Genomic DNA, 14,808 nt, shown 5'->3' with positions numbered 1-14,808 from the left:
TGAACTCTGTTGTAAACAATTAGAATTAGGCTGGGTCAACCGGAATGTCTGTTTTCTAGATTTGGAAATGTGCGGATTTTCAAGAACGCGAATCTTATGATATGTTGGGAATTTGTTATGATAAAAGGTCCTATACATCTGTCCTTTCTCAAGAACGCATTTCTTTAGACAAAGACTCTGTTTTTTCCTCTTTTCCAGGACTTAGAGACTCTCCTGGGTCTGTATAGAAAGTTTCGTTCTTAAACCTGCATAAATGAAGCCTATAAATGTAAATGATGCCCAAGGGCACTTATTTTCAATAAACTTGAAGGGAAAAGATGCTTAAATCTTAAGGAGATGGCCATTTTAGATCTTGAGTGGATCAATCCTGGTCTGACTTTTGTTAATGTCAGTATTATAATTTATTTCAATGACTTGAATCCTGATGCTAATTTAACTTGTACAAATGTGAAGTCTGCCGGCAAGGCAAGTTCCCAGTCTCAGAAATATGGGCAGCTGATGATGAGGACATGGATCCAACAGTATTTATCATTTACTTCCCTGCTGTATTGCATATTACTGCTGAGCTTCACACATCCATAGAGCTTGTTTACTTTTGCCTACTGGCAGCAATACCTTCCAAACACGCCGAAGTATCTCGATGCGCAGAAGACAGATGGGAAAAACCCTTATCCTCACGAGTTTCAAGTTTCGATGTCTATCAGTGAATATATTGGCCAGTATGGAGACTTAAACAATGGAGAGCGTCGCGAGGATGTTGCCATATCTTTACGTGGTACTTATGACTATGCTTTTTTTGCATGGGATAAATATGTTATTTTGGCTTGTCTTCTGCTCTTTATCTCAGCATTGTTTCTGTTGTTGAAGGTCGAATCATGAGCAATCGATCTTCAGCTTTGAAGCTGTTTTCTTATGATTTGCATGGGGATGGAGCAAAAGTGCAAGTCATGGCTGATGCTAGGTGACTTTCATTTCCTTTTCTTATTGCTTGGAAAATTAGTTTTTTGTAATTTTTGTTCTTCCATATTCTTTTTCCTACTTTCAATTTTACCATTTTACGTGTCTATTTAGTTAGATTTTCGCATACAGTAGAAATTATCACTATTCTTGACATATTTCATATACTAGTGGCTTTAATTACCTCAGATAACTCTTTCAAACACTCCCGTGTTTTTGTTCATCAATCATCCAAAACTTTTAGGCAAATATTTGTTGGAAACCGAAATACAACAGCTTCTAGATCATTTGCTTCTTAAATTTTTTCCGTGCCCTTTTGTTTGTAATATTTCAAAAGCTTAGTGACAGTTCTGGCATAAGGTTACATCCTAATATTTGGATCGCAGTTTGAGAGATTGTCAACAGATCGGTGCTTGACGGTCTTCTTAGCATATCTTCCTCCAACAATTTTTACTTTCCCTTCCTCTAATTCGATTGGGCCTCTACATGCAAGCCTTTATTCTACAGGACTTCCTTGTCGAAATAGTCAAGCACAATTGCACATATACATGCTTAAACAGGTAATGTCTTGCGTCCATATGTGTGAGAACATCTGCTTCCTCTCTCATAAGTACAATCAGAAAACCTGTAAGATACAGAAGGGAATAAGAAGAGTGAACCTTTTGTTGACTATATCAGCCCTTTCTTCGAAATAATATATGTTTTGCGATACTCGCTTTCATTCTGTTGCTTTAAGATCCCATAATTGGATCTTCTCTATGTCAAACTGCAGTATATTGGGTATGGACAATGCTGAGTTTTCAATATTCCATTCCAGTGTAAAGCTTGGTGATTTTGTTGGCATCACTGGTTTTCCAGGTTTAGTTCTTGCAACTTAATTGCTGTATTTCTTTCATTGGTTCTTTATTTACTTTTGATGCTTGAGATGCTACTGTTGATCTTGCTAAGAGTAGGATCTTCTCCTCTTTGTCCATAGCCATAACTTCATCATGTCCTTTGACGGGAAGAAAACGTCTAGCTGGTCGAGAGAACTATTAAAATGCTTTTGCTGATAGATCTTCAATTGATAATTCAATATCCAATCAGAGAATGGTACCGGTGCCTTCCACGGAAGTTTAACCCATTGACTAGTCCTGGGAGAGAAAAAGGGGTGTAAAACATCGTATGTTATGGCATACTTTCGCTTCTTCTGGCAATGGATGTTTCCTTTTTTGTTGTTTTGGCAATGGATGTTTCCTCTTATGTTTTTGTCATCTTCTTGTGAATGCTAGCTGGAGGGGAAAAACAAGGGCGAATGGTGAAAAAAATTGACCTTTTTCTTCTTTTATGGATGCAAACACCCATGCAATAAGATAAATGGTGTTCACAAGAACTTCAAAGGGCATAATTTCTTAGGCCGGTTGGCTCAATTTTTCCCTTTAATGCAGACTTTAGTGAACACAGCTTGTGTGTAAAAGCAGAAAGTACATTTTCACTTCGTGCCAAAGCCTAAATATTACTTGCATTTCAGAAGATTATGAGAATATTTTATGTAAATATACATGTCAGCATTTGAGTGTTGTGAAAGCTTTACGAGTTTTGAAATTTAAATAAATTGAAGGTGTGTAAGCTGCAAGATTTAGATTAAATAAGAACAAAAAATGCAAGTCAAGCTAGACAAGCCCAATGAAAGGATAAGTATAATAATAAGGGGATCGAAGAGACTCCCCCCCCTCTCCTTGGAGATCAGCCGCATATAATCACTTTTGTATATCAGACTACATCAAATTATGTATTTGTGATTAATCACCCATCATTAATCTTAACAGCCCTATGTATATGTATATGACATATATAAGTATATGTGCTGTAATTATTCTTAACCAGAACTTTATATCTACTTGGATGGCTCTTTAACCTTGTTAATGTTTTTCTTTTCTTTGGTCTTTCAGGAAAAACCAGAAGGGGTGGGCTAAGTATATATCCCAAGTTTTTTGAAGTTTTGTCCCATTATCTTCACATGATGCCAAGGCAAAAAGCTGCTCAAGGTTCAGAAAATGCAAATGTGAAGGTGAGAAGGCATGATTTAGAATTATCTAAGATAGCAATAACTTCATGATGTGATTGATTTTGTGTGCTTGTGCCGAAAAATGAACTGTGGATTCCAGGAAGTACCAGGAATCATAGGTTTGAGGTACTTGATCAATATCCTTTGTTTGGTCGTATTTGTATTCTGAAGTTCAGTTTTAGGACTTTTTCTACTTGTGATTTCAGACTTCGTATGCTCTTCACTTAGCATTCTCCTCTTGAATCAGTAGATTCGCTTCCTCTTTTCTTTCCTTTTTGGTGCTTTCCCTCCTTTGGTGCGTGGCGATTCGCGGTTTTTAATCTCTAGGGTATTGATTTCTTGATTCGCTCCTGTTTTCCTTTTTTTTTCTTTCCCTTCTTGATGGGATGCAAAAGTAAAAATTATTTACTCACTGTTTTCCTCTCTGTTCCAATCGGGATTCGGCTTTGGCATTTTTGTGATCGCCGATTGATTCTTCGATTCTAGGTTTTGGTTTTGCAGGAATTTGTCAGTGTATTCTTGGGGGAGAAAGTGGAGAACTTTTTACCTTTATTTTCGTTGATTCGGACACTTCTTTGCCGATTAGGCTTCCCTTTTTGCGTTTGATTTGTCTCAGATGGTGAGTTCAGAGGGATTGAGGGCATCGCCGGCCGCCGGTGACGGCGATGAAGCAATTCGGGATTACGGAACCGATGTCGGAGTTGGGGCCCAACGAGGCTGATATTCAGAGAAGCAGGGAGTTGGAGAAGGTTGGATTTTGGTTTTCTTGGCATCTTGTTTTTTGTTTATTTCATTTGTTTCACTAGAATTTCTCGTGGGCATGCAGTTTTTGGTTGATGCTGGATGCTATGAGAGCCAAGAGGAAGCTTTAAAGAGAGAAATGGTTCTCCATCGAATTGGGCAGGTAAATTGTGGGTTATACGTGGTTTATATTTTGAGGAAGCTGTTGCTTGGATTGAGTTTAAATCTGCGTATTGATGTCTTATTGCGCAAGAGGTCTATGATTCGCAGTTAAATTGATATTCAACAGGAGGAGCTGTTGTGTGGTTAATCTTTTGTAATTTGTTTCTGCCAAGTCAGACAATTTTATTGAAAGCAGTGAGGCCATTCTGTGTTACTTTTATGTGCTAAACACAAGCATGGAATGCGATTTGTAATTACCATTGGTATCTGAGATCTGGAGTTGTTGGTTCAAGTGTTGTATGCATCTTGTGGAACAATAGAGTCCGTTCAGGACCCATCGATAGTTTCTTGCCTTATACTAGTAACTTATGTGTTAAGTAACATCATGTATGAGGCCTTAATTTGTTTTCTTGGATGATTGCATCATACACATTGTTCTTGGAGAACGTGAACAATCCAGGGGACAATCACAGCAGATTTCTGTTCTCAGTCTAACTAACTAGAAAAAAATCTCTTGAGATGCCTTTTCTCTCTGTGGAGGAGAATTTCATTCAAGAGGAAATTGCTTTTGGACAGCTGAAGGGTGTAATAATGGTCAGTTGATTTCACTCCAAAGTGAAAGAGCTGGCAATTTTGCTGAAGAAGCTGCTGGTTCGTTAAAACCTGTTCCGCTACAGGACTTAATCATTGCATTGGTTTCATGCCAAACATAAAGTGATGGGCATTTTGCTTAATAATCTGTTGTATTACGTCAATCCTAGATGGAGAGAAGCTAAATTTGCACTAGTATTGAAAAGCCAAAAGGATCTTTTAGATTTTACGGTTGGAAGATATATTTTTTGGGAAAAAAACAAAGAAATTGTCTCTGCAAATTTAAGCATGTGAGAGTTGTTTTGTTTATTTGGCACTTCCATAGGTTATCTGCATTTCTTAGCTTTGATGAGTCTTCTTTTTGGGTTGCTAATGGTAATGCTTTTGGGGTTTTCACCCATCAGTATTCTGGTTGTTTACACTTGTTATTTGTGCTCCTGACAGTCTTCTACTGATCTCTGAGTTCGCTTCTGTAAATTTATTGGTTCAACTGTTTTTGGATACTGAGCCTTCCGCGAGATCAAGAGGATATATGTCAAGCATTGCTCTGATATGTGAAACACTGTGTTGTATAAAGTGTTCTAACTTCTAAGTTTGTTTATGTGTGCTGTCAATGATTTCTTTTTCCGTTTTCAGATCGTAAAAGATTGGGTGAAGCAAGTAGCTCGTCTACACAGGTACTCGGATGAAATGGTGGAGGATGCAAATGCTGTTATTTTTACTTTTGGTCCTTATAGGCTTGGGGTAAGGTTCTTTCATTTGGTTCATTTACTCCTTATGTGGTTTAACAAAAGCAGTTTCCTTGTCATTTCTCACCTTGTTATTTAGCCTTGGCTTCAATATCAAAATCTTCAGTAATGTTCCTCTTTTAAGAGGGTTCCAGCAGTAGCATAAGTTTATTTCGTTTTTGCATTTTGTGTGCACTCGCACACTAGTTTGCAGCCCCAGTTCTGACAGTAACAGGGAGTGTGCTTCTTGATTTTTAGTTTTTGGTTGATTTTTGTGACATAAGTGGTAGGATTGCCCTTTAAAAAATTTTGTTTGTTAATTAATAGTTGATTGTATAGATGCAATGCCGAGTGTTGTTTTTTGTCCTTACATTCCAGGGAAAAATAATCCATACTTCTCTTTTTATGCAGGTCACTGGCCCTGGTGATGACATAGACACTTTGTGTGTTGGGCCATCCTATGTGAATCGAGAGGCAATGTAGCTTGTTCATCTTCCTTGTTTATCTGCTCCATCCTGATTTTGCAGATATGTAATTTGGTTTTTTATCCTCTTCAGGAGGATTTCTTCATCAAATTGCATGACATCCTGGCACAGATGGAAGAAGTGACGGAACTACAGCCAGTTCGCGATGCTCGTGTCCCTGTAATGAAATTTAAGTATGATGGGATATCAATCGACCTTCTTTACGCAAGTATTTCGCTACTGGTTGTGCCGGATGTGAGTTGAGATTATCTTTCTTCTCCTTATGTAACTTTATGACTGTTTCTCTTAGTTTATGCTCAAAGTTGAATCCTCACAATTCTTGGGGATCCGCCTACACGTCATAGCCCTCAGTATTTTGTGTAGCAGTTCAAAATCCCTGAGTTCCTGACGCATATGCGTGGAATGTTCAATATTTAGATCTCGATCTCACGCTTGGCTGCATGCGAACATTAGCATTTGTAAGATTTTATGGGACCACAGCCAACTGCTCTAAAAGCTTAAGCTGATAGAAGAAGATGTGGTTTAATATTTATATATTCCAACACTCCCCCTCACGCTTAGTCTGGTCTTTTTGCCTAGTACTAAGCGTGAAAATATTCATTTGGGGAGGCAAATAGGGGTCTGGAAAGACTTGAACTCAGGACCACCTGCTCTAATACCATGAAAGATTTTATAAGTCCACAACCAACTGCTCTAAAAGCTTAAGCTTATAGAAGAAGGTGTGGTTTAATATTTATATATTCCAACAGCATTGATGTGGATACGTGACTTTGCTGTAGCTGCATCTAGTCAAGCTATAGTGATCAAGATATGGGTAGCGGACGCTGAATACGTGATTACATGTGGCTTGCATTTTCAGAATGCCCTGCAACACTTCATCTCTTGTTTTTTTCCCCTGCCTCTCTTGTGGTGCAGCCCCCTTATGTCAAACGGGCAGGCCAACAACTATGACCATGAAAAATGTATGTGCAAAATGCTAGGACTGGAAGCTTCAACTTGTTGGATTGTTTTGTGAAGGGAACTGAGTAGGAGGAGATATTTCCTTTGTCAATTTTCAAATGAGTTTGGATGCTCGAGTTTTAACCTCTGTAGTTAGTACTCTGCATGGAGCCTCCTCTTTTTTGTATACCTTTCATCAGAGATGATATTCTTCTGGCCTTATGCTTGATTTCTACAGGAATTGGACATCTCCCAAGTATCTGTTCTAGGTGATATCCATAGCCCTACTGTTCGAAGTCTCAATGGGTGCAGGGTTGCAGTTCAAATTCTAAAGCTTGTTCCAAATGTTGAGGTACAAAGATGTGTACTTCTTTTTTCACAGTGGTGTAATTTAGTTGAGTCTCTTTTCTCGTTTATCAGTTTTACGTCGCTTTTGTCCGTGTCAATTATGTGTAACATTTTCGGACTACACTCCGCTGTCTAAAGTTCTGGTCAAAAAGGCGTGCCATCTGTTCCAACGTGAGTATTCTCCTTTTTTTTGCTTACAGTGATGGATCAACAAACTACGGTGTAGGCCTTCTTTGTTCAGTTTATCTGATCTCTCTCTCTCTCTCCTTTATTTGATCTGTCAATCTGTAGGTGACTGGATTTCTTGGTCGTGTCAACTGGGCGTTACTTGTAGCTCGTGTGTGCCAGCTTTATCCCAACGCAATCCCTAGTATGCTAGTTTCACAGTTTTTCAGAGTTTATACGCAGTGGCCTTGGCCGAATCCTGTCATGTTATGCCCAATTGAAAAGGATGAACTTGGCTTTTCTGTGTGGGATCCACGTAGAAATCCTGATGATCATATGCCTATCATAACTCCTGTATATCCTTGTATGAATTCTAGCTCCAATGTCTCGATTAAAACTCTGTGTGTTATGATGGAACAGTTCAAATTTGGCAACAACATATGTCAGGTATGCATGTACCAGTATCCTTGAGCACGTAGGTTGTGTTTTTTTAATCTATTCTGATGATGTCGTTCTGTGTTTTACCCTCTCTCTTTTTTACCTTTTTTTTTCAGAAGATAGAATTGGACAAGGCTCAGTGGAGTGCTCTATTTGAGCATCGTATGTTCTTCAAAAGCTATGAAAGTTATCTGCAGGTCGATGTACTTGCTGCAGATGCAGATGACTTGCGTTCTTGGGAAGGCAGGGTGCAATCAAGGCTTAGGCAGTTGCCTTTGATGGTATAGGGTTCAACCCGATGCACTCCTATATGTGCTTCTGTCATGAACCGATGAGATTGGATAAGCAACTTTTTATGTTTCTCCTTGTTTTCGTTTTTTCATTTTTCTGTTGTTTTTTTGCCAGATTGAACGGAACTCAAATGGGAAGTTGGAATGCCATCTATACCCTCACAAGTATGTCAATACGTCGAAGCAATGTGCACATACGGCTTTTTTCGTGGGTTTGCAGAGGAAACAGGGGGAGAAAGTTCTGGAAGGTCAGTGGTTCAACATATGTGGGACCGTTGATGAATTTAGGCATGCCATAAGTATGTATAAGTTCTGGAAACTGGGGATGGAGATATATGTTTCTCATGTTCACAGATGGCAGATTCCTTCTCATGTGTTTGCTAATGCATATAAGCTACTTCGACTTACAACTCCGACTCAGCATGAAGGCGAAAAAGCTTACTCAGAAGATGCTCATGTGTGCAAGTGTGGATCAGCTGAGAAAGACATTGAAAGGAAGAAAGGCAGCAGACCTCCCAGTCGTATGCATTGTACAGTATCACCTCATATTTTTACTGGCAACGCTAGAGCTTGTCTCGTGTATAAAGAAGATGAAGAAAAAGTCTCCATTGCAGAGAGTCGCATCCATTTATTCTATCTGGAGAGAGATGGAGAGTTGATGAAGATGAGGAGGAGGATGAGACGGTGGTGGTGTCGATTCGGACCGTGGGATTGGGTGGATAAGGATTACGGACAGACGAGTCTTTCAGATCTGCTGTGATCAAAATTCATACCCGTTTTACTAATCCCGCTGTGACCGAATTCAAAGCCCTGCAAGAACCCTACTATCGGCACCTTCTGCGTCTTTCTTTTTGTAGTGTTTTTTCCTCTTTCGAAATCGGGTTTTGCCCCCAAATGAGAGTAGCACAATTTATGTACATGTTAGGATGAAAATGCGGCACGGATTCGACACAACATGATATAACTCACCATTAGTCACTGGAGTTTATAGGCAAGCCAAATCAGTTCACATGACCATGCACTTGCAACGTGCTACTGATGAAACAAGTGCATGGGGACTGAGGCATCGCATTGCCTCCTTCCCCAGAATTTTTTATTTGCAAATCACCCCGCCAAAATGTCAGGGCTTTAGTCAAAGCTCCGTCCTCTGTCTGAACGTTTTTCAGGTGGGCTATCTCCTTCACCCTGCCCCCACACTTGGCCCGGCGGAGGAGGAAAATGTAAAAAAAAAACCAATGGGGTTTTAGTCATCCATCTCTTCAATTTTTCTAACCTAAAGTCATACGCATCAGTTTGGTTATGGTTAGTCTTATGTATCCAATTGAGGTTGCTTAGTTCTTTATTTGTTTTTCCGGGTTCTCCTTGGGGTTCGCGCCCCGGGCCAGATTGAAAAAGTTTGAGTGCTAACGAAATATTCTCCGAAAATCGTCACTTGTCACTACACTTTCGGTGTCCTCTAGAAATTTTGCGTCTCGCTATCTTAAGAATTGGTAATTTGAAACACGGCGCCTCGGAACATTGTTTATTCGAGAACGACGGAACGCGAGGAGTGAATTTCGCAAGGGGTCGCACTACCCTTGTCACAGGATTCCTACTGCTATATCAATCTGCGATGATTAAAAGAAAACAGGAGAAAAGGATAGCTCTCTCCTCCTTCCGTCCTTGTCTCAACACACGATTGACGCCTAGTTTGTCTCTTCCGAAGACTCCCACCAGCACACACCACTTCGGGGTCGTCTGTCTACCAAGGCCGTGCAGTTGTTTTCACTCAGCAATTTGGGGCGTGTCCCGACTTAAATTCGGCCTGCAATGTTCATTGAAAGGAACCTCCCCAGAAAAAGAAAATCTTTAAGATTGATCCAGAAAAGTGGACAAAAAGAAAATTTTGGAGTGAGACATTCACCAACCGAAACGCACACGTGGGCGCGAGCGAGCGAGCGCACGAACGAGTGATTCCTTCGGTATGGAGACCATCACTTGAGGGACAACCACCACTTGAGGTTTGTCCCTCAAGTTAGGCAGCACCGCAACGAAAAGGACCCATTTCAAAGATTCCAAGCCATTTTTGTTTAATTGCCTGTGGGGGGCATTGACTCTCAGCACCTAACCCGAAAGAATAAAACAGTCTTTAAGAGCCTCTAATTTTTAGCTCATCAAGAAAGCCCTGCCAAAGCAATTGACATGTACAGATGTTGAACTGTTGTTTGCATAAGTGAATGACAAATCAAGAAAGGTCGTGCCTTTTATTCACTTTTCATCACCCAACAGAAGCCTTTGAATGGTAGTGACTTTAGTTCACAGGGGATAAAAGAACAGGCGGAATTTTGAAAGATTGGATGTGAAGATGACCAATTTGTGCAAGCTGCTCCACGTGCGTTGCTCTCGGTACATCTCAGCTCTAATGTCGCCGAAACGCGCTCCATACATGTCAGTCTCTGTGTATCATATACATCAGATGATTGAGAATCAAAGATATGAGAAGGCAGTGCTCCGGGAGGATCGGATAATTTTTCTGGAGTTGACGACGAGCCATGAAAGATTAGTTGTGCCTGTGCTCACCTTAATTAGTTCTAAGATATGTTCGATCGAACTTACTTAAATCTTTGATCTGTCGGATCAAATCTGAAACTGAGCACCAAATCAGATAGAGACCATGTTATCCTCAGTCATAGACCTAGTTAGAAAAGCATATATATATATAGCGGTATGTGCATTAAAATGTTCTGATTGACCCGTTCATGGACAACCTAGTCTTCCTTGAGTAAATCACTCGGAATATTTACTTTTATTTAAGATAAGAAAACTGTTGCAAACTGAAGTTTTTAGTCCATTCAACAGGTGAGAAAAGGCTTTCGGACAGCAGAGGTTAGAGGTCAAACGACGCTTGTTTGGCATCAGAAGAATTTCCCCCCATTGAAAACTTACACATCAAAGTCAAATGGAATGGTCAGTTAGACATAAAACAGTCGTTTGGATTCAGAACCAACTGCAGTGCTTGGAAAACAAGAGGCTTCAACCAATCGTTCTCTCTTCTAACTTAGAAACCCAACCGCATAAGGGGCATAAAGATTTTCTAACTGGAGGAGGAAAAAGAAGGATTGTAAGTATCTGAAAATCTCTCACATAACTTCTTAGCATTCAATATTACATGAACCCAAAACCGGTTCCTGCTGTCTTTTTACAAAAACCAAGAGGATATCACCAACAAGAGCAAACCCAAACGATCCTCTCGAATCAACGTTGCTTCGGAAATCCTACTTCGGAAATCCTACGCAGTTAGCTCACAGATAATTTTACTTCTCATTGATCAAAGATCTCAAGTCAAATGTCAAACATGAACACAAGATAGTGTCTTCTCTTCCTCGGGGAATCCTTCATGAAAAAATCTTCTGATTAGTCTTCATTTCAAGGCTGTTCTTGTCATGCTTGGTACCAACTGGGACAAAATAAAAAAAACAAGAAGAAAGTTCGATTAGAACACAACATGGAGCAAGAATTTTTAGTCCCTGTATGCAAACAAAGCACAAACTTACGGCACAGCGCGGAAACTTCAGAGCTTTTCAGCACCCGCAATCGCTTGACGGTGGATACAAACATGCTGCGAAACCATACATGCAGCAATATATTAGAATACTAACAAGATGGTACTTTCTGTACATTGATATCACAGACCAAACCAACTTCCAAATGCAAGAATTCAAGAATCCAATTCTCTATACGTCTATAGACGACATTCCACTACATCGAGCTCCGAGTGCACCCAAACCGAACATTCAACCTAGAATAGGTAAAAGAATAGTGATGTGGGTGAAAATTCCGCGCATTGTCCAGAGTACGCTAAACAACGTCAAAACATGAAACGACGAGCCCACTAATGGCTTCATGTTAAGCCCTGTAATATAAAAATGCGGAGGAGAATAATAATCTTAATGCATCAGATCCATCCACCGAGAGATTAGGATGCTTACCGCCATGGCACATCCCCAACAAGCATCCTGTCTCCTTCATTATCCTCATAAACAAGGGTATATTCCCCTCTCCCATCCAATACACCTGTAATTGGTTTCTCCTCCTCTTGCTTCTTGTTGATTCCACCAGCTGAGGAATCTTGTTGGGCTGGACAATAAGAAGAAAAACAAAAACCAAGGACATCGTCAGCTAATCTTCTTCTTCACCCCCTAAAAATAAATAAACGGAACATGTATTACAATATTCCTAAATGAAGTAATTTAAGGATTTTATATAGTTCTCCACAATGGTTATAACCTGCAAGAAGGCCTCTGAAGAGTTCATCAACAGCAGATGACAGCTTCTCATAGCTGTCATAGGCTTTGAGATCAACTTTCCTTCCAATGGGGACACCATCCATGTTGATCTTCACAAACATGCCCTTCTTTTCGCAGGTTTCGACGGGTTTGTCTTCCCTAGCTACCTTGTTTGGGGTGTCATTTTGAGGCTCAGGAGATGGTTTGGCGGAACTGTTGCTGGTGATGTTTTTCCTGAATGAACGAATTGGAGGCCACCCCACCACTGGAGCAGGCGCAGTTCTGCTTTCAAGAATATCCAGAGATAGCAACCAAAAAGATAGAAGCAAAGCCAATTGAGTTAGAACGGCTTTGTAGCTAGGAGAAGAGTATTTTTTTCAGCCTAGTGAGAATGAAGCAAGCAGAAGCAGATGCGAGAAACCCAAAAAAAAAAAAAAATCCCCTGGGTAGGGATTAATATGTTTAAGAATCTCTAAATACCAAGCAAAATATATTTTTTTACTAGAGTTGATAAACGCAGGAAACAACTCGTCTGCGACAATCTTTACGTGTAAACATCCCTTTTTAACCCTTTTGACAGATACAGAGAACATATAGCAGGGAAAAGGCAAAACTTGCAAGAAAAGGGATGAAAGAGGGAAGAGGCTGTGCTGCCAGAAAAGCTGAAGAAACAGCATGAATGGAAAAAAAGCAATAAAAGGAGCCACCTTAGCAGGTATTCCAGGAAGAATCATCATGTGAAAGGTTAAGAGGAAAATTAATGCCGTGTACCCAACATGAATAATTCCGAGTACCTTTTCTGAGAGACACTGGGAACAGCTGTATTTGCAGCAGAGGCAGAGGCAGAGGCTTGTGAAAATGCCTTCTTCACTCCTGAATCCTGCAAGTTCAAACCTTTATGGTTGCAGTTGGACTGTGAAGCCTCCTTAGGCGAGAAAGGCAAGTTCTTGCCCTGAGAGATCGTTGATGGGAACTGGTGATATGACCTGGGTGGCTTCATCTGCTCTTGCTCTTGCAGTTTTTGGCAATTCTCTTTGTAACTTGTACCAGGCCATGGAGATGCCAGCGCTTCTGAGGAGCCAAACTTGTGGGCTTGGTGCCCACCATTGTTGGCGGCGATTTGTGCGGATGCCATGGAAGGCAAGCGGCCGAAGGAGAGGAGTGCCTCGTCTCTTCTCTTGCTGTTCGTGTCCTGTTTTAGGTTGCACCAGTCATCAGTGCCTGGTGGACCAAGTCTGAGCTCCAGCTTTTTCTCTTCTGAAGAACCACGAGCTTTGGCTCCATCAATCATCACAAGCCATTCTCTGTTATTGGGCATCAAATCCAGTAGTTGAGGACCGGCCAGTCCATTTCCTGAAACTCCTTCCATATGCTACCACCCAGAAGAGAGACTCAAAAGTGACTGGTTGAGGGAGGGCAAAAAGAAAAAAACGTACTTGTTTCACTGAAACAAAAAACAAAACCACCAAAGTTAAATGAGAAAAAATCGCATGAAAGTTGGATTTCTACACGCAAGAGTCACTTCAACCCCAAAACCACATGGGATTGAGCTTAAGAAGAACCAGGAAGAGAAGAAGCCAAAGCCAAATAGGAACTTTCAGACTTTACCTATCCTAGGAATCGTAGCTACTCAGCCAACGCAAAGAGTCACGAAGACCCACATCCTTAAAAACCAGCCAAAAGCATTAACCAGGTATCAAGAACGAGACACGGCCTTTCAGAGAATCAAAACACTCGAGGGAAACACAAGGAGCACAAACTGAAAAAACCACCCATATCTTAGGTTCTTATAACCAGCCCGAGAAGAACAGATACAAAAACAAAAACCCCCACCAAGCAAAAGCGAAAGAGAGAGAAAACTAGCAATGATCAACGCTCTCCCAAAAGCAAATAAAGAGAGCTATGATAGGGAGGAATGATATATGACTTTGGTTTTAATTATTGGCACGCTTAGTGGATACACCTCCTCTCTCTCTCTCTCTCTCTCTCTCTTTATGCGAGATAGGAAGGTATATTGTAAAGGAAGGGTGATTTTCTCAGATGAAGAAGAAGAGGAGGCAAGAGAAAAAGAGGGACAGAAGATGATAAAGATTCCCTTTGCCCAAAAAACCCAGAACAGGAAAAATGGGATTTTGAGAGCACTATGCACGCAACCCCCGGCCTCGTCCCCTAAATAAACGTCGGATTGTCCAGCTCAACAAGCAAAAGCGTGCTATGTCTGACCTCCCCCTTTAAAAGGGTCTTAAGAAGATGACCTCTCTCTCTCTCTCTCCTCTCTCTGTTCTCTCTCTGTTCAACCCCAGAGAGAAAAGAAAAGAAAAAACCCAACCTTTGCCCCCTTGTTTTTTTTTTTTTCAAATCCTCACACTCCGTCTACACTTCACCCTACCACACAATCCCGGACACGAGCACACACTAGTCCAAAGTCTTCAGAGAGAGAGAGAGAGGGGGGGAAACGGACAAATGTGAAAGCTACTTGTTAGTTGAGGAGTCCGAGTAAATCAAGCAAAAATTATTTGTTTTCTTCCCGAGAGAGAGACACAAACTGTTCTGTTTCTAACATCTCTTGCTTTTCTCGAAATCCTGTCCTTTTTGAGCGGTTCAGCATCTGGTTTTACTGCTGTAAACTTGCGTAACCATCCCAGTCACGTC

The 14,808-nt window shown here is 40.7% G+C and overlaps 3 protein-coding genes across 5 annotated transcripts; 2 read left to right on the top strand and 1 right to left on the bottom strand.

The window, feature by feature from the left end:
• Window positions 1-336: 336 nt before the first annotated feature.
• Window positions 337-3,232, top strand: LOC115738009 (lysine--tRNA ligase, cytoplasmic-like). The gene is made up of 8 exons (XM_030670485.2): window positions 337-370; window positions 454-521; window positions 634-775; window positions 868-961; window positions 1,775-1,815; window positions 2,889-3,007; window positions 3,105-3,130; window positions 3,211-3,232. The coding sequence occupies exons 1-8, from the start codon at window positions 337-339 to the stop codon at window positions 3,230-3,232; spliced, it is 546 nt and encodes a 181-aa protein (XP_030526345.2).
• Window positions 3,233-3,466: 234 nt separating this feature from the next.
• LOC115738121 (nuclear poly(A) polymerase 4-like) lies at window positions 3,467-8,779 on the top strand. Its single transcript, XM_030670643.2, has 10 exons — window positions 3,467-3,753; window positions 5,135-5,242; window positions 5,638-5,700; window positions 5,784-5,945; window positions 6,889-7,002; window positions 7,290-7,610; window positions 7,718-7,882; window positions 8,004-8,488; window positions 8,542-8,656; window positions 8,693-8,779. The coding sequence occupies exons 1-9, from the start codon at window positions 3,670-3,672 to the stop codon at window positions 8,612-8,614; spliced, it is 1,575 nt and encodes a 524-aa protein (XP_030526503.2). The 5' UTR covers window positions 3,467-3,669; the 3' UTR covers window positions 8,615-8,656; window positions 8,693-8,779.
• A 2,217-nt stretch (window positions 8,780-10,996) lies between these two features.
• On the bottom strand, window positions 10,997-14,399 carry LOC115738120 (auxin-responsive protein IAA26-like). 3 transcript variants are annotated; one of them, XM_030670639.2, is made up of 6 exons: window positions 13,765-14,399; window positions 12,951-13,600; window positions 12,158-12,438; window positions 11,860-12,007; window positions 11,425-11,489; window positions 10,997-11,327 (listed from the first exon to the last, which is right to left on the bottom strand). In XM_030670639.2, the coding sequence occupies exons 2-6, from the start codon at window positions 13,523-13,525 to the stop codon at window positions 11,266-11,268; spliced, it is 1,131 nt and encodes a 376-aa protein (XP_030526499.1). In that variant the 5' UTR covers window positions 13,526-13,600; window positions 13,765-14,399; the 3' UTR covers window positions 10,997-11,265. The 3 variants fall into 3 exon arrangements, with proteins under 3 accessions (XP_030526499.1, XP_030526501.1, XP_030526502.1); XM_030670641.2 differs by having other exon boundaries at window positions 12,951-13,558; XM_030670642.2 differs by having other exon boundaries at window positions 12,951-13,528.
• Between the last annotated feature and the right edge of the window lie 409 nt (window positions 14,400-14,808).

Source organism: Rhodamnia argentea, chromosome 8 (genome assembly GCF_020921035.1).
Source record: "Rhodamnia argentea isolate NSW1041297 chromosome 8, ASM2092103v1, whole genome shotgun sequence".
Taxonomy (NCBI): domain Eukaryota; kingdom Viridiplantae; phylum Streptophyta; class Magnoliopsida; order Myrtales; family Myrtaceae; genus Rhodamnia; species Rhodamnia argentea.
The sequence above is the reverse complement of the archived record's forward strand: the minus strand, read 5'-3'. Positions and strand labels throughout refer to the sequence as shown.